This window comes from Caenorhabditis remanei, chromosome X (genome assembly GCF_010183535.1).
Source record: "Caenorhabditis remanei strain PX506 chromosome X, whole genome shotgun sequence".
NCBI lineage: Eukaryota > Metazoa > Nematoda > Chromadorea > Rhabditida > Rhabditidae > Caenorhabditis > Caenorhabditis remanei.
Genome location: NC_071333.1, coordinates 12,563,515 through 12,587,538, shown reverse-complemented (window position 1 = coordinate 12,587,538; position 24,024 = coordinate 12,563,515). Strand labels below are relative to the sequence as shown.

The 24,024-nt window shown below is 38.9% G+C and overlaps 4 protein-coding genes across 4 annotated transcripts; 2 read left to right on the top strand and 2 right to left on the bottom strand.

Moving 5' to 3' along the window:
- Nucleotides 1-933: 933 nt before the first annotated feature.
- Nucleotides 934-2,300, top strand: GCK72_024479 (uncharacterized protein; the record flags this gene model as incomplete). The annotated part of the gene is made up of 6 exons (XM_053735909.1): nt 934-1,017; nt 1,484-1,600; nt 1,649-1,735; nt 1,781-1,913; nt 1,965-2,098; nt 2,145-2,300. 6 exons carry the CDS (start codon nt 934-936, stop codon nt 2,298-2,300), a joined length of 711 nt encoding a protein of 236 aa, XP_053579475.1.
- A 2,233-nt stretch (nt 2,301-4,533) lies between these two features.
- Nucleotides 4,534-6,696, top strand: GCK72_024478 (uncharacterized protein; the record flags this gene model as incomplete). Its single annotated transcript, XM_053735908.1, has 11 exons — nt 4,534-4,555; nt 4,607-4,719; nt 4,768-4,850; nt 5,360-5,447; nt 5,495-5,579; nt 5,630-5,771; nt 5,818-5,893; nt 6,118-6,252; nt 6,306-6,375; nt 6,425-6,546; nt 6,598-6,696. 11 exons carry the CDS (start codon nt 4,534-4,536, stop codon nt 6,694-6,696), a joined length of 1,035 nt encoding a protein of 344 aa, XP_053579474.1.
- A 135-nt stretch (nt 6,697-6,831) lies between these two features.
- GCK72_024477 (uncharacterized protein) lies at nt 6,832-8,631 on the bottom strand (the record flags this gene model as incomplete). The annotated part of the gene is made up of 11 exons (XM_003117708.2): nt 6,832-6,953; nt 6,999-7,080; nt 7,126-7,236; nt 7,281-7,406; nt 7,454-7,533; nt 7,599-7,722; nt 7,779-7,970; nt 8,025-8,174; nt 8,252-8,338; nt 8,391-8,498; nt 8,563-8,631. 11 exons carry the CDS (start codon nt 8,629-8,631, stop codon nt 6,832-6,834), a joined length of 1,251 nt encoding a protein of 416 aa, XP_003117756.2.
- A 2,685-nt stretch (nt 8,632-11,316) lies between these two features.
- On the bottom strand, nt 11,317-14,516 carry GCK72_024476 (uncharacterized protein; the record flags this gene model as incomplete). Its single annotated transcript, XM_053735907.1, has 7 exons — nt 11,317-11,445; nt 11,494-11,804; nt 11,852-12,428; nt 12,477-12,647; nt 12,698-14,161; nt 14,214-14,409; nt 14,470-14,516. 7 exons carry the CDS (start codon nt 14,514-14,516, stop codon nt 11,317-11,319), a joined length of 2,895 nt encoding a protein of 964 aa, XP_053579473.1.
- Nucleotides 14,517-24,024: the final 9,508 nt, after the last annotated feature.

Here is a 24,024-nt window from a genome sequence, read left to right as displayed (position 1 = left end):
GCAAGCAAAAACAAATTTGGTGGATTACTGGAAATAACTAATTCCCAGCCCCAACCAGCTACCTTGGACTTCTCTAGAAATTGAATTTTCTGTTTCATTAAGATTGAAAAAGAGTACTACAAATAGAACATGGATTTTGTAAAAAGCATGTAGAGAATCGCCATGGCTATAGTAACCATAGTTTTTGAAGCAACAAAAGTAAGCTCCAGACTTTAGAAACAAAGTCTACGTTTTCATGAAGAAACTGAGAGACCCTGAAAAGTCTATGAGTGCAGGTGGAGTATGGTTCTTTGGATTTGAGAATTCTACTCTGCAGGCAGTATTAATAATCTCAAAACGCAAGAATTTATTAGATGTGATGTTCATTTGAGATTAAGGCGTTCCTACATTTAGTCGCAGCTCAGGGATTATATTTGTCTGGGAATAGCAATCCCAGTTGGAAAAAGAGAAGCCCAGGATCTTACATCACGAATTATTTCAATTTTTACTCCAATTCTTCTGCGCGCTTTTATATATTCTGAATTTTTGATTCTTATACACACTTACTGTCTCGAATTGGGTGAACGTGACCAGAAATAAAAGCCTGATGAGTCTAAATTCAATATCATAGTGCCTTTTTAAAGCAAACTGAAACGTATCAGCACGCTTTTTTGGCAATGAATGCGATTAGATTATTTGATGGCCTGTTTCACTCAAGTCATTGACTTTTTTCCTATTCTTTCAATTCAAATTTGATAGACACACGCTCCTATCATGCGGCGTTTGTGTGCCTGACAATACTGTTGGACTAGCAGAAACTGAGATTCTGAATCGTTGATAACAAATATTATCTAAAAGGCGAGTGAGAGAGGGAGAGCGGAGAGAATGCTCACTCTCAACTCACTCCCTTCGTTTTTGCTCTATAGTTCTAACCATAGACGACTGCCGAAGAAAATGGCCATAACGAGGTCTGGATTATTCACTTTGGAGACGTCAAATCCGCGATTTTTCACTTGCTGTGCAAGGCTTCATGTGAAGGTAACGAGAGAAGTGTGCGCCCTATATATTCATTGCTTTCATTAAACTTGCCCTTTCAATCGGGGCGTATTCGCAGAAAAGTACACTTGAGAAAAGCCTGAGAACCACCGACACCGCCTAGTTTTATTACGGCACACTGAAAAACGTAGACGGATAGAATGAAATGAATTTTCAAGCGTCTAGAAAACCAAGAAAAATTAATTAAGAATTGCAGACTCCTTGAAAATATATCATATGTACGTTTCTTATGAAAACTCAAATTCCTAGTCAGATTGCGAAATAACGATCCACTATCAACCGAAAATTTTGGAAGCAGTAAAATGAATGATAAGTTTTGTCAACGACACGGTGTACAAAGCGAAGGTTCAAAATTCAGTATCATCCAACAAATAGCGTATGACATTACTCATTGATGTTTTTTGAAAAACAAAAATGTAAATAATAAAAAACAAAAACAGGATTTCAGGTTGCTCTGGCCATCATCATTTTCTTCCTTGGATTCCTCGAACTAACAGAATGGTACGTTTACATTTTTGTAGACCGTGCCGGAGAGTCGGCAGATGCTGGACAAGCAATCCTATCAGTAAGAACAGAAAATTAAAAAAAAAGTAATCTAACAACGTATATACAGATCTGGCAGCTGGTGTCAATCATCTGCATGACTCTATCGTTCATCACTGAAAAAGAAGAGCTATTGATTCCATTCATTCTATTCATGGTATAGAAAACACTCAACTAAAGATCGAAACCTGTCTGTTTCCAGATCTTTGTTGTCACAAGTTTTGCTTTTTGGGCTATGCAAATTCTTGTCATTGTTATGTTCCCCTATTCGGAAAGAGCAAATCATCTTCTAGGTTTCAGAGATGATACTGATTTTATGATGCGTGAAAAGATAGGTAAACAAAAATGAATAAAACTATCAGAACTTATGTTATCAGTTCTTTCAGCTCTCACAGTTCTCTCCGTTTTTGCTACAATAACTACAATGACCGGATGGTTCTTGCACGTAGGACTCGCTTGTTACGTGTATTTTCAAAGTAGGAATAGAGAAAACAAAGTGAAAGCATCTGCTAGAGAAGCGGTGAGAATAACAAGTATAGTCAAAATAAGGGAGGTTGTAATTTCAGAGACCTCCTATGGTGGCTCCGTTGGCAGCAGAGCCACAACAACCGAAGCCGGCTGATAACTTCCCAAATCCAAATTTTTCAATTTCCGACGATGAAGATGTCGACGAGGAAGAAGATAAAGTATTCGAACAAAAAGTTGGACCCAGCATGGTTTGAGAAAGAATTTTTTGTTAATTCACCCCGTACATAGTTGTTAATAAAAACTCACATAATGTAATATGACACAAAAAAACAATACTTGTCAACTTAGAGAAACACTAAAAGTAGATGAAAGAAGTAATAACGAACATATATTTAATGAGTTACTACCGGGTTGGATATGTATGCATGGGCAGTGACCAATTAGCCTGAGATATTTTAGTGGGGGTAGTTGAGAAGCGCAACACGGCTTCATTGGAGCGGAAATCTTATTGTTATTGGCATACACACCTTTTCCACTTCACGTATAAGTCTCAAAATAGACGGGGATTCTAATGTTCTCTCCACAAGAAAAGTAGTTGATGACGGTCACCTATAACGTGAAGAGAATTGGAACTATAACAAAATAAAATGTGAGAAGAAAAAAGATTACCGATAACTTGATAATACTGACTAATAGTTTCCTCATTGCTGTAATAATTCACCTTTATACCGGTTCCATTAGGTGATAATAGAAACAAGAGACTTACGTAAGGAGTGGCGTCTTTTTTCGATGCAACTACAACTATCAAATCGTCTGTATCAATCAGATAGAAAATGATAGTGTTCTTCAATATCTGTTCAGTTTAATTGATACATCAAGCAAAACTTTCTCGGAAATCAAAGTGACAACTGTCCTCTGTATCACGGGTTCATCGAAAGCGAGTGGTGACAAAAAATGAGAGGATTGGAACAAAGTGCCAGGAGAGAAAATAAGAAACAACGATTGAGGTGAACTATTAAACAAAATCAACACACTCTTGGAAAAGTGATGAAAATTCGAGAAAGAAGACAGCTGGAATTCTGATAAGCTTGTTACGTGCAGCAGCTCTTTCGATTAAAAAAAATGTCTGAGAAAAGTTCTTGTTATTTCTATACTAGTGTTAATTAGATTTCCAGCTCCATGCATTTCTAAGCAGCAAAGTTCTCGAAAAACTCGTGTTTCTGAATAATTTCTTACTAATGCTAGACGTGTCTTGTTTCGAGCGGAAAATTAATATCGACAAACAGTTTTCAGATAGCATTTTTTGGCAGATCACACAATAATGTAGCAGGTAAAATCTATTCAAACCAGGAAGAGGCGGCTATCAAGAACTCTTCGCAAAATTGATTGACATTTGGGTTTCACTGATCATAGAGCGTTCTCACGATTTTTCTCGATCAGAAAAACAAAACTTTAAGTTGACGACCTTGGAACAGATTATGTTTTTAAAAAAATTAACAATATGAATATTATGGTCAGGCTGGAATATAAAATCGTTATATTACAACATGCTGTTCAGCAAACGCAAATTTATCAACAATACAGTTCGTCCTGGGAATATTGAATACCAGATTGCTGGCCAATTGAATTAGTACTACTGTAAGCCAGCCTAAAATTAACCCACAATACATTTGAATAAATATAAAATGCAATTAAATTACACTTAAACAAAATTTTCAAATTCAGTTTTGTATAATTCTCTTATGACGTTTCACATACGTATACTTCTTAACATGGTTAATTATTGGCCAAAACACTTTGAGAACAACTTTCACACTCTCCATCCTACCTGAAATGTCCTTCAGTTAATGAGTTCTGAAAAAACCGGATTCCCAGAATTGCGTTGATCCTTCACGTGATAAAAATACCCCGTCATTGACTTCTAGGAAGGCATGTTTCTGCCTTGACTGGCTACACTAAAACTAATAAGACTAGCAAGAAATAGTGAAAACGACATGGTCATTCTTTATTCCTCTTTCCGATACAATCGATCCGTGATGACCTCTTTTCACAGAAAGGCGCATCTTTTCTTGTTTTTCACTCACTGCGCATACATATTTTCTCACTATTTTCACCTCAATTAAATATCAAAAGCCTTGATGTTAGCTGCTGTTTTGATTTGCTGCAGAAATCATTGCTGATACAGATTGTGGTTTGTTACATAGTCGGATTACTGCTGTCTACATTGGTCTAAAAATGCAAAGGGTTCTGGTCACAGTCTTCCCTGAAGCATAGTGATATTTTATCAGAAATTCCGTTTCCGTTGGTTTCGTATTTCATTTTTATCAAAAAGTGTACTTACCTGACATGTATAAAACTGTGTCGCTGAAAAGTATTCATCGTGCTTTTCTTCTCCGAACTCCTTTTAATTTTCCCACATTTTTGTTTTACTCACAGGTTTTTCCAGCTTGGCCCTTCTGGTACTGCCGGTAATTCTACTAAAAGTTAATGATGAATAACAATGAAACAAGTAGGTTATACAGTATTCCTTTCAGTGATTGTTATCCATATCAAATTTCAGAAGTTCTTGTCACTGGAGCTTCAGGATTCATTGGAACCCATTGTGTCGAGGTACTCCTCAAAAATGGATATCGTGTACGAGGAACCGTCCGTGATCTGAAAAACAAGGATAAGGTTTCTTATCTGTAACTCATCAGAATTGTCTAATTACCGGAATTCCAGGTGCAACCAGTCAAAAAACTGGACAAGAAGAATCTTCTTGAACTTGTCGAAGCCGATTTGTTAGATGCGTCTTGTTGGAAAAAGTGGGTGATTTTCTGATTGTGTGGTTAAGATTATCAAAACTCCTTCCGCTCTTGTAATCTGTATGTCTAGAGGTCGTGCGTCAATTGTTTCAGCTACGTCAGTAACTTTCTACATTAAGCTTTTGATCTTTTGAGTCGCCTTTTGCTGCGTAGCCATTTGTCTGAAAATGTAGTTTATCAAGTCTTGAAAAATGTGGACTGTGATTCATAATTGTTCTATTAGCATTTAAAGTAATTGAAAAAAGTAGAACTGAGATAGGAGCTAAATTTTCGGTATTAAGGTAGTAAATTTTTTTGGTAGTTAATTTTTATTGAATTACAATCAGAAAAACTGAACAAATTTGATAATAAAGCCTCAAGTTTCTTAGTTATGCTTCTAAGTGAATTACTGTATTGTTAAGTTATTTACAACCAAACTGGAAGCTAAGACGAAATTTATCGATGATCCCTAATGATATTACATTGTATTTTTGTTGATTTTTTTATTTCCACACCAAATTTTTTTTCAGAGCAGTAGCGGGGTGTGATTACGTACTTCATGTGGCATCCCCATTTCCGATCGTCTCAGATGAGCGCTGCATTACAACTGCCGTCGAGGTGATTACAAACCTAATGATATTTTAATACTTCTTCTGGTTCTTAAGGGTACAATGAACGTTATGAGAGCAATCGCCGAAGATGGCAATGTGAGAAAACTAGTGCTTACCAGCAGTTGTGCAGCTGTTAATGGTAGGTGAAGTGTAGTGCCATAACGGATTGCTGATGAAATATTGTTTCAGAAGGGTATAAGCAAGACAGAGTTTTTGATGAGACTTCGTGGTCGAATTTGGAGAGCGACTTGGTCGACTGTTACATCAAAAGTAAAACTCTGGCTGAGAAAGCGGCATGGGATTACATTGAGAGACTTCCAGAAGAAAAAAAGTATGCTTAGGGAAATTTTTTCTTTCAGTAAATTAGTTAGTTTCAGGTTCCCAATGACTGTGATTAATCCTACTTTGGTATTTGGCCCAGCTTACATCACTGAACAAGGTGCAAGTATTACGGTATGTGTTAGTCCCTTTTTATTTTTGTCATAGAAATGAATTCGTAATGATATTGTTTAACAATTTTCTTATTTGTAACCCATTCACTTGAATGTTCGTTGACACATCTTAAGTCATCTGCGCGAAATTGATGTCGCATTTACATGAAACATGAAAACGCATTGTTCGTTTCGCCGCCAAATAGTGAGAAAACGCGTTGTTGTCCCAACATTTATTTATTCCAGCTGATGCGAAAATTCATGAATGGAGAGATGCCAGCTGCACCACCACTCAACATGCCCATCGTCGACGTGCGTGATGTCGCGTTGGCTCACTTTGAAGCTATGCGACGTCCAGAATCAGATAACGAAAGAATTTTGGTAATGAAAGAATGAAGAATTCTTAGGAAGAAATGACTGATGATGTTGTTTAGGTCACCAATGTTCCTTCTATTTGGTTTATTGATATCGCTCGGATTCTGAGAGAAGAGTTCAAAGGAAAAGGTCGTAAATCTAAAACTCTCTCAAAAAAATACAATACTTGGAATTACAGGTTATTGGATTCCACGATTTACTGCCCCATACTTCTTTGTACGTCTCTATGCTCTTTTCGACCCAGAAACCAAAGCAAGCCTCCCACGTCTTTGCCAAGAAGTGAAATTTGATAACTCTAAGGTATTTTTCCAATTAATCGGATGGTCCCTCACATTCATTCTCATTGTCCAGGTTCAACGTTTGCTCGGAATGACAATGCGTGATAGCAAGGAGGCTCTTATCGATATGGCTCACTCGCTCATCGACCTAGGCATAATTGAGAGAAAATAATACCAATGTACACAGCTATTTACCCTCAAACAAACGTTTTTATCATCATCATAATCACTCACACAATCAGTTGTTTGCACCGAACCCATAATAACAAAAATAAGAGAAATAAAGAGTTTGTCGTTGACATCGGAATTATAAGAGACGAGTTCTTTCTGGATCACGAAGATTGTTGAGTTGTCGTTTGTAGGAGAAAGTGGTAAATCCGAGAATGATAGTTGAGAGTAGGAGAATTGATAATAAAACTATCATGGAACCTGAATTAAAAACAATTATAAACGAACTGTAAATTGCAGTCGTACCTGTCAGAGTCGACACCGGTTCTGTTGATTTTTCATAGCCTTGGCATTCATAAATCCAGTCGGATTTCGGTTTTCGAGATTTCTGAATAATTATATTTTAGTTAATCAGTTAATAAGAAACTATTACCAATGTTAGTGCTTTAAATTCTTCCCATTCGCATCCACCGGCTTGACTCCGTGAGCAAAAATGTGGGAACAGTTCAACTCTTGTCTGGTTGAAGCCCATTGCCAAGAAAAACTGGAAATAAATTTGATTAATAAAAAACATTTACTTGTTTATACCTTCAGTGAAATTTGACCGTAGTCTTCATGCATTTCAATTGCAATATGAGCTCCGTAGTTAGGGATATCCTCTGGATGACCATCCAATCTTAAGGATTCCCAGATAGTCACAAGATTCGTGTCATGCTGAAAAAATTGGGTTGTTAAGTATCCTTCATTTAAATTTTGATTACCCCACTGACGAAAACACCTTTTGTTTTATTTTTCAGGAGATGGGTTTCAAAGTATGACACTATCAGTTCGTTATGGTAATCTGAAAAACAATTTGGAAAACATTAATTGAATTTTTATGCTGCTATCTGGAATATATTTTTTTACCTCCTACAGTTGTGTTTTGAATTTTCACAATGGCATCGTGAATCAAAAAACTCATATTCAAAATACGATTTTCAAATCCTGCAGCCCACGTCGGATACGGTAGTCTTTTGTCTTGAAGGATGTACTGTAATTTTATAATTCTAGGTTTTTTGTTTACGGTTTGCTATTTTTCCTACTAACCCGAACTTTCAGAGAGTCAATCACATGATTATATGTGACTGCCTCAGTGATTGGTTCCCCTGCATGACTTCTAACCAACTCCAATAACTCTGGGTCATATTCTCCCATTTTCTCCATAACCCCCGCGTATTCAGATGATTGTCGTTGGTTTTCTCCGTAGACAGGACAATTATCAATGGCACCAAGAGACACCTGAAAAATATTATCATTGTCTTTTAATAGACACAAAAGACACATCAAACAAACCCAATCTATGGAAGCGTCGGTTTCTTGGGCGATAGGTTGCCAGAGGAGGTCGGGACTCCATTGTTGATCTTTATTCGGTGGCATGAAACCGGCAAACATGGCTTGAGCAGAAGCAGAAGTTCGATTGTCTACTCCGGTGTACACGTGGAACTAGGAATGATAAACGTTACATTGAAGAAAAAGTGTGTGGCCTATATTATAGTATTGTAGTCATGAACGGTACTTACGTCATTAGGTCTGTAAGTGTCTCCAAAATGATCTCCATACAACTTTCTCAGCCTTTTTCCAAGTTTAAACTCTTCATAAATTCCTCTCTGAAAAGTTGTTTTTATTAAATTCAACCACGAATTCTAAGAAACGCAAAACCTTTGTAAGCTCTCCAGGCCAAGCAATTTGTTGCCATTCAGTGTTATTTTTGTCATCCTCTGGGAAGTATATGTAATGGCCAGGAGTCCTTTCACCGTGTCGGAACCACTGGAAAAAACTGTTACAATTTTATTAAAATTACTTTAGACAGCAACTCAAGCTACCAACTTACAATCTGTACAAATTTCAAAACTCCAAAAGCCATGGGATAAAAAAGAAATAAAAGAATCAAAGTCCGCATTGTCAAGGTGTTTTTCGACAAACAAATGAAAAATGTGCCTTTCAAACTCGCCTTATCGGTTGAGAGTCAGGAGCAGTGTCTTTCTAACAAAGCATTTTGAAAATCGATAACTGAATGTAGTCAGTCTACAAGACACAAACGGTTGTTTGTATTTTGTGCTAGAAACCAAAAGGCTCTTTTTTCGTTTATCAATCAGGAGATAAGATATGGAGATCTGTGCCCATCAGGAATAAAAGGAACGATCTGTGATGATTGTCTTTTCGTTGTACACAGTTTCTCATTTAAATGGCTGATTACTGTAATTACTTCAAGTGTCATGTCTTAATGAACTTTTGAGGATAAAACGTATTCAATAAATTCAGGAATATTCCTGTATTTTTTGTGATTCAATTCCGTTGACCCCTCCTTTTTTCTAAAACAAAAAATGCAACACTGGTTTTTCCAACAATTGTTATTTTTCTCCCAACGGACCACTTTGATCTTTACCGATCAACACTTCAAAAAGTGTAATGTGAAGTGGCGTTTGGCTCCTTCTCTTGAAAAAAGATCCCATCTTCTTATTTTTTCCCCTTGTACTTTAAGATATTTTTTTGCTGTAGTGTGTGTGTGTGTGTCTCTCCCTCCGTCGATAAAGGTCATCCGCAGGAATTTGAAGATATGAGATGTAGACAGAAAAGAGAAGAAAGAGAGATGAAGAAAATGAAGATGAACGCAACATTTCAGGCCGCACGGAACAAAAGGACAGATAAGGAACGCGGTTTTATTAGGTGGTAGCGAAACCTTGAACATGTCAATTCATCAATCAAACCGTTTCTCCGCGTCTCCATTTCTTTTGCGTCGCCATTCAACCTAAAATCTAATTTGAAACATTCTATTTCAAAAGTTCATCTCCTTTCGAAAATTGTTGCCAGAGTGTAAGGTCGAGAGTGATTCTGAACGTGGTACGGGATGGCTTTTTTACACTTTCCCACTCGGCTCGTGATCCTATTTACGAGCGAAGTCGGTCCCCACTTTCTAAAAAAAATGTGTTTCGAATTTCACTGATGTTGATGACTAACGGATTATCACAAAAAAAACGTCACGGACTTTGCAGTTAAAAAACTGTGTTGAAATAGGAAAGACTTATGCGAATTCGGACAGTGCAACGGGGATTTGCATTGAAAATGTGGTGTTTGCAGGAACAGATTTTTTTTTTGAGTTTTTGATTGATATTGTACTTTGTAACTTCAAAGAACACATTTTAAGGACGCTTTTTATTGGTGTGTTTTTAGTGAAATTTGAAAACAATTGTACATGACGAATGATGAAGATGAAGGCTTGAGGTGGAAACGGTTGTATAAGAAAACATGGGCTGAGGTAGAAAATGGTAAATTAACTAGAATTGTGGGAAATTGGGAGGTAGAAGGCATTATACAGTCATAGCCAGTATTGGAATTGAGGTATAAATCGGATGGCAAAAGAATCAATGAGGTACATAGAGAAGAAACTGTAATCGGACAAGTAATTCATAGAGTTGGAGCGAGCATTCAAGAGAAAAGAAACGCTGGATTATTCCTGAGATAGATGGGAGCAAGGAGGTAAGAAAAACGATTAATACGAGTAAAGGAAATGATTATTTGAGAAAAGCACACAAGAATTCGAATCGGAGAATGTATGGCAAAAGCTGGGATGTATTGAGGTAGAATGATGGTGCGAGATAGTTACGAGTTCTGTGAAATCATTGATCACGTAAGGACATGGGAGCGTGAAAGAGGTACATAAAAAGATAATATAGGGAAAATAGAAAAACGGTTATTAGTAGAGAAAATGGGAAACAATTGAGAAAAGCGGGGATGGATGGTCACTTCGGCTATAAAAATTAATGACAACTAGATGAAAATAACGAATCTTTGGCATATTCTAGTTCAAAACGGTTAAAACTGCGCTACAATCCCTGATTCCGTGGAGGAAACATCAAAACCGTAAGAATAAAGAACAACACGATTTGGATGGACATGAGAGTTCGCAATGATTTCGAGGTGTGAGAGGTAGGGGTTTGGTTGCAATGAGAAGAAAAAAATACACAAAATGCTAGATCATAGAGAACTGTAACATCAAAACAAATGTTGCACATATTAAACAATTGACAAATAGAAAATAAATAAGTGTGAAAGACATGCAATTAAAGCTTATTAGAGGAGGAGCTCAGAATTAGAAATGAACAAGAAAAGGACATCTTGAGAAAATGGAGCACACAAAAAGAATACCTATCCCGAATAATTGAAAGGGTACATAGTAACTGAAACAAGTATTCTTGGGGGTACTACATGTACTGACAACAGTATACAATTACTTCTAAGTAGTGACACGTTCTGAGAATACAAGATGAGAGTGGGGGGTTGAATTGAATATCTTCGTTTTGGCATTTAATACAAGTATGGGAATATGTTTTGAGGTAGGGATGAAGGCTGAGAAAAATGTGACATTTGAGAGGTAACAGAAACAAGTATGAGATTTTTGGGGAAATGGACGGTTGAGGTGTAATTGCAAGAAACTGGCCATGATTAGAAAAGAACGCCCGAACATTGATAAATTAGAAAAAAAGTAATAGTAAACCAGCTAAAAATGAGTCGATTCCCAAACGGAAGTGTCAGCAACTAGACGAGGGTAAGACTATGAGAAATTGAAAGATTTTCTTTTTGCATACTAATGTCTGGCTTGGAACATATGAAGTGCAAAACTCAAGGAATCGTGAACTTGGTATTGACATTTGCTGCACTTGAATGGATTACCAGCGGTGTGATACGACATGTGGTCATTGAAGGTCTCTTGGTTCTGAAAACATTTATATAAACTTATGATTCGAATATTAAATGTACTTACGTTGAATGGTATTTGACAATGTGGACATAACACATGACCTCTGGCAGCCATGTTTATAGCAAACGCTGCTTGCTGTAGGATAGCGTGCAACATATCTGGTCTTGGAGCAATCGGGACTGGTGCTGCAATCGGTACTGGAACATGTGGAGGAGATGATGCTGATGTTGTGTCTGATGGCGAGTGTGGGGTATCATCAGCACTTTCTCCATCTCTCTCCATAGCACTGTCATTGCTAACTGCTGGACTGTTATTTCCTTCAGCTCTAGCTTGTTCCATAGCGACTTTCGCGGTTTCTTCGTCTCCAGATGATCCTGAAAATAGAACAGTATAAAGAGGCTATAAACTTTTAAAATTTTACCTTGTGAGCTTCCAGTTGGAGACACAGCAGAATCACTGCTCTGGTCCATCTCTTCATCTTCATCAATATGACTTTCTGTGGTGTTGTCATCTTCAATCTTCACTTCACATTCCATTTGCTCATCTTCGGTCTCTCTTTTGATATTATTCAAAGTTGGAAGGTTTAAGCTATTGTAGAGAGAAGCAATGGTAGTTGGAACTGAGTTCGAGTTCAGGATATGAGACATGCTATGTCTCATTTGTTCTTCTTGAGAACCAGCAACAAAGTCACAAACTGGACATTTCATTGATCCCATTCCAACATTTCTGAATCCAGGAATGTTCATCAAACCATTGTCAAGATGCCTGTTTAACAACATCTGGTTAGCAAAATTGAATCCTTGTCCAGCCATTGGGTTCATTGGGAACGGCTGGGCCATCGATGTCGGTGGCTCAATTGTCTCCGATTTGATTTCCTGTTTCACAATTGGACTGAACGTAATTGTGGCATCAGATGAACTCAGTGTTGGTGAACTATCTCCTCCATTCATCTCGATTCCTTCTGGCACACGTCTATGGTTGTACTTTTTCAAGTGGAGCTGAAAAATAGTAATGATGGATTCTGACATTCGGTAGTTTTCTCTTACCTTCAAACTGTGACAGTATTTTGTGGCATATGTACAATCCATACATCTGAACTGGTAATGATTCGTATGACTCTTCATGTGAGAGTTGAGCATTGACTTGTTGACGCAGTTGTATGAACACTTCTTGCACTGGAATGGTTTGCTACCGATGTGATTACGGTAATGGTACTCCTGAAATTGAAAATAATTATTGAAAAGTCTTGGATCAAATGAAAACTAACCAAGTGATGCTTATATTCTGTTACAAAGTTGCAGTGTTGACAGTTCAATTGTTTCTCTGCTGGAATATGAGATCTCGCATGTGCCCATTGGTCATCCTTAGAAAGACTTTGATGTCCACATTGCTTGCATTTGAAAATCTTGATCTTTCCACTGCTACTCCTCCTGCTCTCTCCACTCGATTGCTTTTCTGGTGATGCTGGCTCGCCTTTAATCACTTGAGACACAACACCCAGTGCTGAAGCCAAATTCATTCCATTGTCTGGCATGAAATTTGGATTTTCAGAGATGGCTTTAATGTGATCCAGAGCAGATGCTGGGAAGTTGGATTGTCCAAGAGATGACAAAAGATTCGGTGTTGTAGCAGACATATCCAAGGTGAGCGCTGCAAGAGCGGACGGTTGTTCTGTTGTAGAGCAAGCAGCAATTGCAGTGTTTGTTGAATCAAGAATGGATGCCAAGGTGGTTGATAGATTGAATGACTCATTCATCGGACTAGTAGCAGTACTATCTTTTGAAGATGTGGAACCCTTTGGAGATGTTGATTGAGTACCATTCGATTCCTTTGCTGGTTCCAGTTCCAATCCAGCTTTCATCTGTTCCTCGGCTGTGTGTGATTCCCTCATATGCTTTTTCAGCCTTCCCTCTGTTCTGCTAGTGTAATCACACATACTGCATTGATGATCTCCATGTGTGTTCATGTGACTGTTGAAATGGAATTTCGATGGGCACATAAATCCACAAATTGGGCATACAAGCATCGGCGTCTGTCCATTTTGTGTTGGTGGAAGGGCAACTGGTCCAAGACCCGGCGGCCTGCAGAATGAAGCAGACGTTGTTGTAGGTGTCGTACTGTTGCTGATAGTTGGGACAGGTGCTTCATCATTGTTATTGTTGTTATTCGCAGGTGGTGATTTTATCAGAAGCTCCTTGCGCTCAATGTTGGAGAATGCTGAACTTCCACTCCTAATGAATCCAAAAGAATCCGAGAGTGGTTTCTTTGGTTTTATTGCTTCTGACATAATATTGTGGAAATCAGACTGCGCAAAACCTAGTAGAAGTTTGGTTTCTTCTGATGTTGGTGCTTTTATAGTTTGTCCATAGGATAGGATTGGTGCTATAGCTATAGGAGCAGGTAGAGAAGTTTGTAGAAAAGACTGCATCATTGGGGTTAGAAGTGATCCATTTGTGAATGTAGGCTTCCTTTCTTCTTCCATAACTTCTACATTTTCAGCAACTTCCACCGTTTCAGCAACTTCTTCTTTCACCTCTGTTTTCACTTCTGGCTCGGCATCAGGGAGAATTGTATCATCTTTATCATCCGTGTCCATTTCCTCTGTTTGTGTCATACATTCTACATCGATATGTTCATCTGTACTGCTATCTGATTGAGCACCATCATTGCTCGGGGACTGTGAAGCTGATACATCGTATGAATTTGTGTGCTCACTCGATTTCCGGTCATCCTGAAACAAAGGAGACCAGTTAATAACAAATGCATTAGATTTCACAACGAACCTCATTAGGGCTCACATATCCTGCATCTGGAGTAATTTTCTCATCTGGTTGTTTTGCTGTGAGCATTTTTAATGAAGATGTGTCAAAACTGCCTGTTAAATGCTGTGGTACTTTTGCTGCTGTTTCACAACATTTGTCCCAGTCGCCAAGGGTGTTGTTATTTGAACTCCATGTTTTACCAGGATGCCATTCATCTCTGAAAAGTCAAAAAATGAAATTTTTTGTTGAGAGTCTGAAGAGAAATAATGTCACATACCCTATCAGTGCTGGCTTCTGAACAAATTCAGTACAATTAAACGGCATCTGTGACCTCCGAGCTCCTTTTAATACCTCCTTCAACGCTCCAGGAGAACTATCAGTGTGCACCTGCAAAAATAGAAAAATTAGAAAGTTGTAACAGGTGAAACATGTTCAACTACGTTAACGAAGAATGGAAAGGCGATTCATTTAAAAAAATAGCTGTAGAAGTAAAAGTGGAAAGTAAAGAATGAAAAACATGTATTCTGTGTTTAACACTAAAACCCCTTATCTTGAAATGGGACAATCAAAAAGTAGGTGTTGGGAGCTATCGAGAAGGAGAGTATGGCAGTAAAAAGTCCATGCAAATAGGAGAGGAAAATAATGGGAAATGGGCAAAAAACGACAAGATAAAGGTTAGAACGAGGGCACCAAATGATTAAAACTGTGCCTCGTGCTGCATGTGCTCTATCAGCCACTTCGTTTTTTTACTACTCTGCATTTCAAAACAGGCAGAGGAAAGGACTTGCAGGAATATTCTGCGTTTCAACTTATTTCGCAATTCCAAATATGCACTTTACTTGAAAAATAAGGAGCTAAAGGAAAAAACAACACATTTTTTACTGAAAAACAGCTTCTCCTCATTGAGGTTCTTGCGTCGACATTTTTGTCCAGGACTAGAAAACAAGATGTATGAACTTTGAAAATTTTGAGGAATAAAGGAAGAAGACGAACTTCTGTAGAATTCGAAACACAAAAACACACGGTCATACGTTTTTCTGTTTCTCTAGAGATGTTTTTTGAGTCTAAAAGTGCGGATGAATTCCTAATTCCGCGGTTTCCCCAGTCTTTTGTTCAGGGTGGTTCTAAAGTGCATTTTGAACAGAAGGTCCCAAGACAAAAAAAACGTGTTGTACTATTCAAACGGCGTTGAACTCACAAAATGGCAGAAATAGAAAAGGAAAAAAGAGTCCAGGACCACTAATCCTTTTTGAAAAGAGACACTCCCCTTAGTGGTCAAAATTTAGGAACTTTTCCCAAAGAAAGCTTTAGAAGCAATGGATCTGAAATTAAAATGTTTTATCTGTTTCTTTAAAAGCGAGAAAAAATAGTTGGGCTCTGCATAACAAAATCTGTGAAGTTCTGAAAAGGCGAGTTAGGGGCACTTTTAATCTAGGGAAAAAGTTGATTGCCTTGAGCAAAATGGCAACTTTTTGGTAGAAAACAGAAGAACGACGTTTTTTAATCTAGCCAATCATTTTTCAAAAAAAGGAGTGCCATGCATAGAAGTCCGTCAAATAACCCATTCAGAAGCACGCATATCGAGTTGAGGTCATGGACCAACTCTGAACTTTTTTTTGGAATCGAGAAGAAGAGCACCTGAATTGGAGCATGTGTTGCCATATGAAGATATTTTGTCATTCCACTTCTTTTTTACTGGATGAGTGTTTTTTGAGCTATTGATGACAGAAAAAAGACATTTTACGGCAAAGATAGGACAAACAGACATAAACAACGCCTGATGAATTTTTTGCTGCAAAAAAACACATGTACACCTCTTATTCTGGTTTGTTCCACAGACAACATGCACTATTGTTTATACTACGTGTAGATGAAAGGGAATTCAGATTCACACTGGAACATAAGCAACTTGAGGATTACTGTAGTCTAGGATTCTCAAGGTTTTGAGACCTGGCAAGCTCGGAAACTTTTGTTGACCCATAACATCTAGGAAGAGCCGTCCAGAGAACGAGAAGTCGCAAAAAAACCAAGTTCAAACATTTGAAACCGGGTCGAGGAGTCGCCGAGGGAGTCTTTTTTGTGGCCTGGGGGTGAGAAAGAAAAGAAAAAAGACGATGGTCGGTGAGAAAGTGGAAAGTTACTAGAGATAATTGATTCTCGATGAGAGGCAGACATGAAAAATGAGGACGGTAAAAGTGCTTTGCAGTTTTCTTTCTCTTCTTCTGGGACACATTGTGGATACGTCTCAGGTCCTTCCTCTCACCTTTTTTTTCACTCTCTCAGTTACTCTGTGTATCACGCCTCACGTCCATCGGAGACACACGTTGAAAAATAAAAACTATCTCTTTACCCGTCCTATCCTACCTACCGACCGAATAATATGGTGACCTTGGAGGCGCCTTCTCTCCGAACTCTGATTGCAACGGTGTTGCGAACCGAGCGCCCAGTCATACCGTCTATCGGGCGACGTAGTCGTCACCTCCTATAACGGCCTCACACCGTCAAAAAAACCAGCACGGTCAGAAATAGTTATAAGGCACACGCGACAAGAAGAGATACGATAAGAGATGTTTTTCTTATAACTTATTTCTTCTAATGGTCACTTACTACTCATTTGGCGACACCGATTCTTCATCAGAAACTAGGTCTCTGCCTAGTACACGAACCCCCCGCAAGACAGACACGGATATCTAGGTCAGTATGTACGGTAGGGCTATCCATAACAGTATCAAATCAGTTTCTTATCAGTTGGTTGCAAAACCTATCTTCGCTAGACAATAAAAAACTATCTGATGTCGTGTCAGTCGCTTGGAAAGAGTAATTGAGTCGAAAAAAAATGGAGAGGAGGCTGTTGCGAAGAGCATATGTCAAAACGATTTCGCAGTGATGAAAGGAGAAGGCACTGGTCACCGGGCTACTGATTTCGAAATGTGGGAGGGACTGATGAGATAGACCCTTCCCGTCCGGCACCGAGTGAAGGATAGTAGAGATGTGTGTGTTTTTTTCGAAAGTGAGTTTCGGATGATGCTCCGAGGATGCACAGAGGAAAAACTAGCTGAACACACCACCAGTGTTGCAAATTGCTTAGGTTTCGCGTACCCTTTGAACATCTCATCTTCTTCCGTAGTCCTCGTATCTGTTTCTTTTTTTCTGGGTCGCCTCAGTGTTTTTTCAATGGCCTTGGGGCCCATTGTGTTTCCTATCTTTTCCAATTGCTCCCACAGGCTGATAGAAGAAGATTGAGTTAGTTTTTTTGTGAGCGGATTGAGATACGTGATGTATATGTGCCCTCGTTTTTCCTATCTCTCAGTTTTTTTCTCAGTTTTTTGCTTCCTCTGGAGTGTGGGGTGAGAGAGTGTGGATAATCGCGTTCCAACGATGAGTACACTGCTCGTTGTACTAACGATTGCCAGCTCTTCTTTTTTTTTCTTCTCCTATCTCTTGTGACCACGTCGTTTCACATCAAGAGCAAGAAAAAAACCGACCGACGAGCAGCAGCAGCCAGTAGCAAAAAAAGAAAAGAAGAAGGAAGAAAAAAGAGCTGACACTGAGAGATAAGCACGATGGACCGAAGCGTAGCAAAAAGTTGCGAAACGCCGTCAAAAAAAATGATGGCGTGGAGTAGCCACAAGCTCTGACTCACATTCAGATAGAAAAAAAGAGAACCAGAAGCAAAAAAGAGAAGAACAAGAAAGGAAAAGGCCGGAAATTTGATTTAGCTAGCTGAACAGTTTCAAAAGAGCAGAATCACGCTTAGACGTTTTTTATTCTTGCAGGCTTACTACAAAAATAGTGAATCTTCATTTTGGGGGTAAGGAACTGGACAGATGATGATGAGATTAGAAACGCTCTTCAGTCAAATTGAAATTTGAATAAATGAATGAAATGTTCCGAATTGACTTTTGTCAGACACGCCAGATGTTTCTATGCTGGTTCGAAGGGGGGATTTGCAAAAATTGGATTGAATCGAGTAAACCGGCTCCCCTCTCATTTTTATTTCGGTTCTTATTCCTATTTATCTTACCAGCAGCACCCACCATTCTACCACCACCTCCTATCCCTAATGTATCATTCTGCGTGACCAATTGCGCACCATTGGGCGCCCTTCTTTTTTGCACCAATATGCAAATGAACCATAGGACGGATATAGGGAGAATGGAAATAGACCGGATAAAAATGGGAGATACAAAAGAGAACCGAGTAATGGAGCAGAAGGTTTTTATTGAAATTTCGAGAACAAGATCGGGAGCAAGAAGCTCTTCAGTGGGCGGAGTCTAGGAAAAATGAGGGAAGAGAAGGAGGTAATGAAGACGTCCTAACGGTGCAGGTGGTGGTGGGATGGAGCAGCGTGGCACCGCCAAGAAAACTAGGTTAATTGGTATAAATGATGACGGAAAATGGGAAAAATGAATGTGAATCGGGATCGAGCGTCCTGGATGTCATTCACAAAAACCTCTTCTGAGGACCACCCAACGGAACCAGGTGGTTGAAAATACAATTGTCAAAAGGGTACACGTTGACAACGGAAATCGGGTATGCACATACAAATAGAGGCATAAAATGTCTATGGGTCCAGTTTTACGAGTTGCCAAACAATGGATCATCTACGGAATAAAACCTGATGGTCAAATCTAGGTTTTTGAGGTTTCAAGGTTTCAATGAAAAAAAAGAGAGGAAGAATCAATTTTAGGCCCTAAATAAAAAAATATGGAAACTCTAGAAGAATAAGAAATATGAGAGAGTGCTCGGTTTTGAATGGGACCAATTAGATATCACAAGCATGCTGAGAAATAAAAAAAGAGGTTATGGAAATAAGAGTTGAAGAAAAGGATGCAACCGAAATAGAAAGAAAAAACTGAGTTAGGACTTTGGTTAACTACTTGAAGGGAGCGAGGAAGAAAAAAAAACGGCCAGTGGTCATTTTTATTATGCAGTAGTGTTCTAGGCCTGTGGGGCTGGCCGCAAGGGGCTGGCGTTAAGGGAAGGGGCGGGACTAGTGAAGCTGTCTCCTAAAAATCCGTTATTGTTAGTAGAAACATAGTGCATCGAGTAAACAATCGAGAGAACGCATCACCAACATATACGCTAAACCATCACAGCGACCACCCGCGACGCGGAAAAACCCACGCGGCGGACCATTGAAAGCCAAGAGACGCAGTGTTCAGCGAAGGACGTTCGCAGGGCGGTGATGACTGAACGCGGAAGGCGGTAGTGACCGCCGGCTGGCGGGTCGCGGAAGAAAGAAGATGAAGATTGTTTTTCACGTGTGCCACCCGCACGTTGTCGAGAACCTCTGGTTAAAGTGCAATGTTTCTGTACGCGTTCACTCCGCCCTCCGACTTTTATCATGTATTCTTACGGTCACTATGAGGGTCAGCAAATATAAAATACGATAAAAGTATGCAGAAGAAACCCTTCCTCCCACTTTTTCCGCACTACGTTCCGCAAAACATAGAAAAGAGTACAATAAAATAGGCGGAGACTTTTTCGGGCGGAAGAATGCAAATGTTGACGCGGAAAACAGAAAAACAGAAAAGTATGAAGGGTTAAAAACTATACAGGAACGGCTGAAGACAAGGTTGACCGGGTTGCAAAAGGTGATGAACTTGATGAGTCTGCCCGTGAAAGAGGGTAAAAAGACCGTCCACAAGATAAGATACGGTTTATAGGAGAAGTGTCTAGGTATGAGGTTCGAATGGCCTTGGCCGGCTCGTTGCTGATGCACACCTATCGTTTATAGAAAATGAATCTAGGGTTACAGAAAATCAAATGAATTGGAGGTGGAAGCGAGATCAGGGAGTTCGGACGCTCCACCTCTATCTTTTACGCACTCATAGAAATAAACAATTATGGAAGAATTGGAATAAACAATTCAGTTATTGCAATTGCAGTTACAAACTTCATAAACCCAAACTGCAGAGAATGAGAATCAAATTCGAGATGTCTGGAATAGGATCCAAAGAAAAAAAAAACGGGCAGATTAAATTAAAGACATTGCGAATAGAAGTTGGGGTAATGAAAAAAATCAGGAAGGAAATTCTCGGTAGGGAATCAGATGATGGATGTCGCTCTTTGGCAGACTTTTTAGTCTAATTGAATCGTTTCAAGGCACACAGAGGACATACGCTCTTCTGCTAGTCACACGGATATTTTCAGGATGCATCACAAAGAATGAAGGACACGGTGCCGAGATTTAATTAAAAAACCTTCCGTGGTCCATGAGAACTACTTGACGCCATCACTCGAAGGTATCATAAAATGAAGACGCGAAAGTTCGTGAGTACTTCCACAATGAGAACTGGTTACGGTAGCTAGGTTTTTTTTTCATCTAAATGAGTCAATAAAATATGTATTATCATATAATTGTATTGGGATGTTTAACGAGTCTATAACTGGACTCACACACCCTAAAAACTCATAATTGCAATAATAATCATTCTGGCAAAATGTATCCTAAAAGATCTCTTCTAAGTGTCTAAACGTAGATCATGTGTTTTCTTGTGTATGTGATTCGCAACATAGATCTCGAAACCCATTTATCACCTTGTTCGGTTCCGAACCAAGTACTTCCTAAACCTGTTATCCTGCCTACATCCCAGGAACAAGCCGACCAATCAAAAACACCTATGCAAGAGGGCGTGGTCCTACCATTTTGCTTGCGGCTAACTGTGGGAAAAGGAATGAGGGTGCATATGATAGAGTGCGAAAAAATTGTGTCATTTTTTGTGAGCTTAAGTGGTTTTCCCAGATAAAGATTAACTTTTAGTAAGTTTAAATTATTTGAATAAATCATGTATTTGAATAAATCATTTGAATAAATCATGTTGGACTAACTAGTTGACTTTTGTAAACACTTTGGCATGCCGGATTAATATTTTAAAAGTAGCAGAGACATAATTCATGTTTGATGCCAAAGTTAGATATCCAAAAGTTCCAAATTGACTACAAAATCAAACTGTACTTTAAAGATGTGGTTTTTCTGACTTCTGGTTATCTACAGTAATGGTGAGAAGAAAAAAGATTGACGTTACTGACGCGGTACGTCAAAAAATCTTAGTGTATGTAGGTCAACATGTTTCGAATGTTGCATGGTGTGAGTTCCACCCAAAACACTCGTCTTCCACCCGTTTCTCTCTGACGCCTCCCACTTTTTCATGTTCCCATTTTTCCATCGTGTGGCCACCAAGCCAGAAAGGGTCAGTTTAGAAAAGCCTGCGGGGCATGGGCTTTTTGGTTGGTTGCATTTGTGAATGGGGCGGTCCGCGGGACCCCTCTCTCTCTCTTCTTTACTCCGTTTTCCCACTCCTCACTCCGAAAATAAAAGGGGGAACCCGAACGGCAAAAGATTCGTTTGCAACATTGCGTTTCACAGAGACTTGGCACGACTCAATATGCAAATGAGTGTTTTATGCGACGTCGCTGGACGGCGCGGCGGTTCGAATCGTCTCTCAAATTGAAGCGCTCTTCCTTGCACTTCGCGAACGAATCGAGGATGATGGTGGTGGTGGTGGTTTTGAAGAAGACAGAAAAATAGTAAGAAGAAAACGAGGAAAACGGTGATGGTGGTGGTGGGGGTCCGCTCTTTTTTCCTCCATTCCCCCCTCCGCTCCTCTAACTCTACCACAGCCAAAAACGCAACACCACAACAACAACATTAAATCGGTTTGAGAAAAATGGAAACACCTCCTGCCTCTCCTAACTTTTTGAAACATTACGTCTAACATCTCTGCCATCCGTTCCATCTATGGGTCATCAGAAAAAGAGAATAAAACGAACTGAGAGGAAACTGGCTGACAGATTAGGATGACGAGGCTCATTCGAATTATTAGATTCATTTAGAAAAGGAGAAGACACAAAAATAAATTTTGTCGAGCAAAACGGAGCAAGTGACTTTTCTGGAGTTTTCCAACTGCTTTTGTTAAACATTTTGTTATTAGGGACACAAAAACTGAAGGAATTTTCAAAATAATATCATAACTATGATCTCTAATTAGAAGGTCTTAAGTGTTTGCAAATCCTGAAAAAAACTAGACTCAGTAAAAAAAATAAAATGATAGAGATTAAAACGAACATCTAGGATGAAAACTATTTAGGCCATCTTTGCGGAAGTGCGCGACGCAAGTTTAAAAGTCTACGTGAACCAAATACCATACCGTTTCGACGGAAGACGGGTGAGGAGAAAACAGTTGCTTCTTTATGTACTGGACACTCTTTTTTGTGACATGCTTTTCGCTACTTCATCCCTTAGTGTTGCCGAATTCAGAGTTTGATGAAGATTTATTTCGGTGGTTTTACTTGGATTCTCACATACCTCCTGTTGTCCGATTCGTCGCTTGTCACTAGCGTCACTCATTCGATCCACAACTGTTCTGTGGAGTCGACGATCGGCTATCCTGCACCTGGACACAGCAATGTTGCTTTTCAAAAAAAAATCTCAGAAGAAAAGGTTTAGAAAAAAATAAGGGTTTAGCTTTCGGTTTGTAGAATAAAAAACGTTTACACCTCAGGAAGTGAAGAATAAATAAGAAAGAAAAAGAACGTAACGAAAAAAAACTTGCGCAAAAAACTGAAATACGCTGAAGATGATGAGATAGGTGAGGTGAACTAACGAAATCTTTTTTTTCTTATTCTCTTTTTTTTGGACAAAAACTTAAACCTAACAAAAAAGAGAAACCGAGAAACGGAACTCAGCTACCGTAGTAAACATTGAAAAGGAGGAGGAGATTTTTTGAAATTAATGGAAAATCTTTATGAGTAAGCGTGATGAAAAGAAATGTTAATTATGGTTTTCCGGTGTGATGACAGTGTGTGGATCGGTGTTTCTAGTACAGGAAAAGAGGACGTAGGAGTTGGAGCCTCTATTTTCAGAAAAACTTCTCACGGAAACTGAAGAGCAACCAATTAAAAATACTGAGATACCATAAGCAAAATTTTTGTTTCCTCGTTTTTTTTCAGAAGATTTTTTTTGAAAGGGAATCAACAAAAGCTGAGAAGAAACGTTGGCTGGATGCCAAATGAAGAATTTTTTGGGAAATTGGACTATTGAAGAGAATTGAAGTAGTGGTTGGGTTTTTTGTGTCCACAGAAGAAATCAACCTTTCCATTTTGAGTCAGAATAAAACAAACGATTCGTAAAAAAAAACGTGAATACCAATTGACTGAATAATTTCGAATTCAGTTTCCTAGTTGGACATGTGGAAGAAGAAGAAACTGTCGAATGGCGTTCGAAGATTAAGTGTCTTCGGTTTGGACCGTTGTTTCAAAGTCTATAAAGAGACAATGAAGGCCATCAACATCTGCGTAAAAGAGCTTGCGATCATTTTTCTTCAGCCCGCCCGTCGCTCGTCGTTATTTTGTACTCAAGGACGACATTTTGAACGGTTTTGCCCTTCAATTGCAATTTTTCATGCAATGTCTCGTTTTTTTTTCGCGGCCAACCTATTCGAATTGAGAAGATGAGACGATTTCAAAAGAAAGAAAAAACGAGGGCGCATTTAGAAAGTTGGTTTTTTTATTGTTCACTTCCATCTGACCTAATCTAAATAAACCTCTGTTCGCAACCTTCAATGAGTTTTTTGAATTTGAAACGCATCGCCTCGATGTTTCTGATTCTCCTATTAGACTCTCTTCTTGTTATCGTTTGGTCAACCTCTGATACCTCAAATAATATTACCCTCACACAGAACATATTTTGTTATCAGTGGTACACAGTATTTCTTCCCTAAAAATACATGTGTGCTCAACGAATGAAGTCCCATTATTACAGTCACAGCCAAGAGGGACGTCTTATCATTGGAGGAACTTTGTTTTGCAATGAGCCTATTCAAACAAC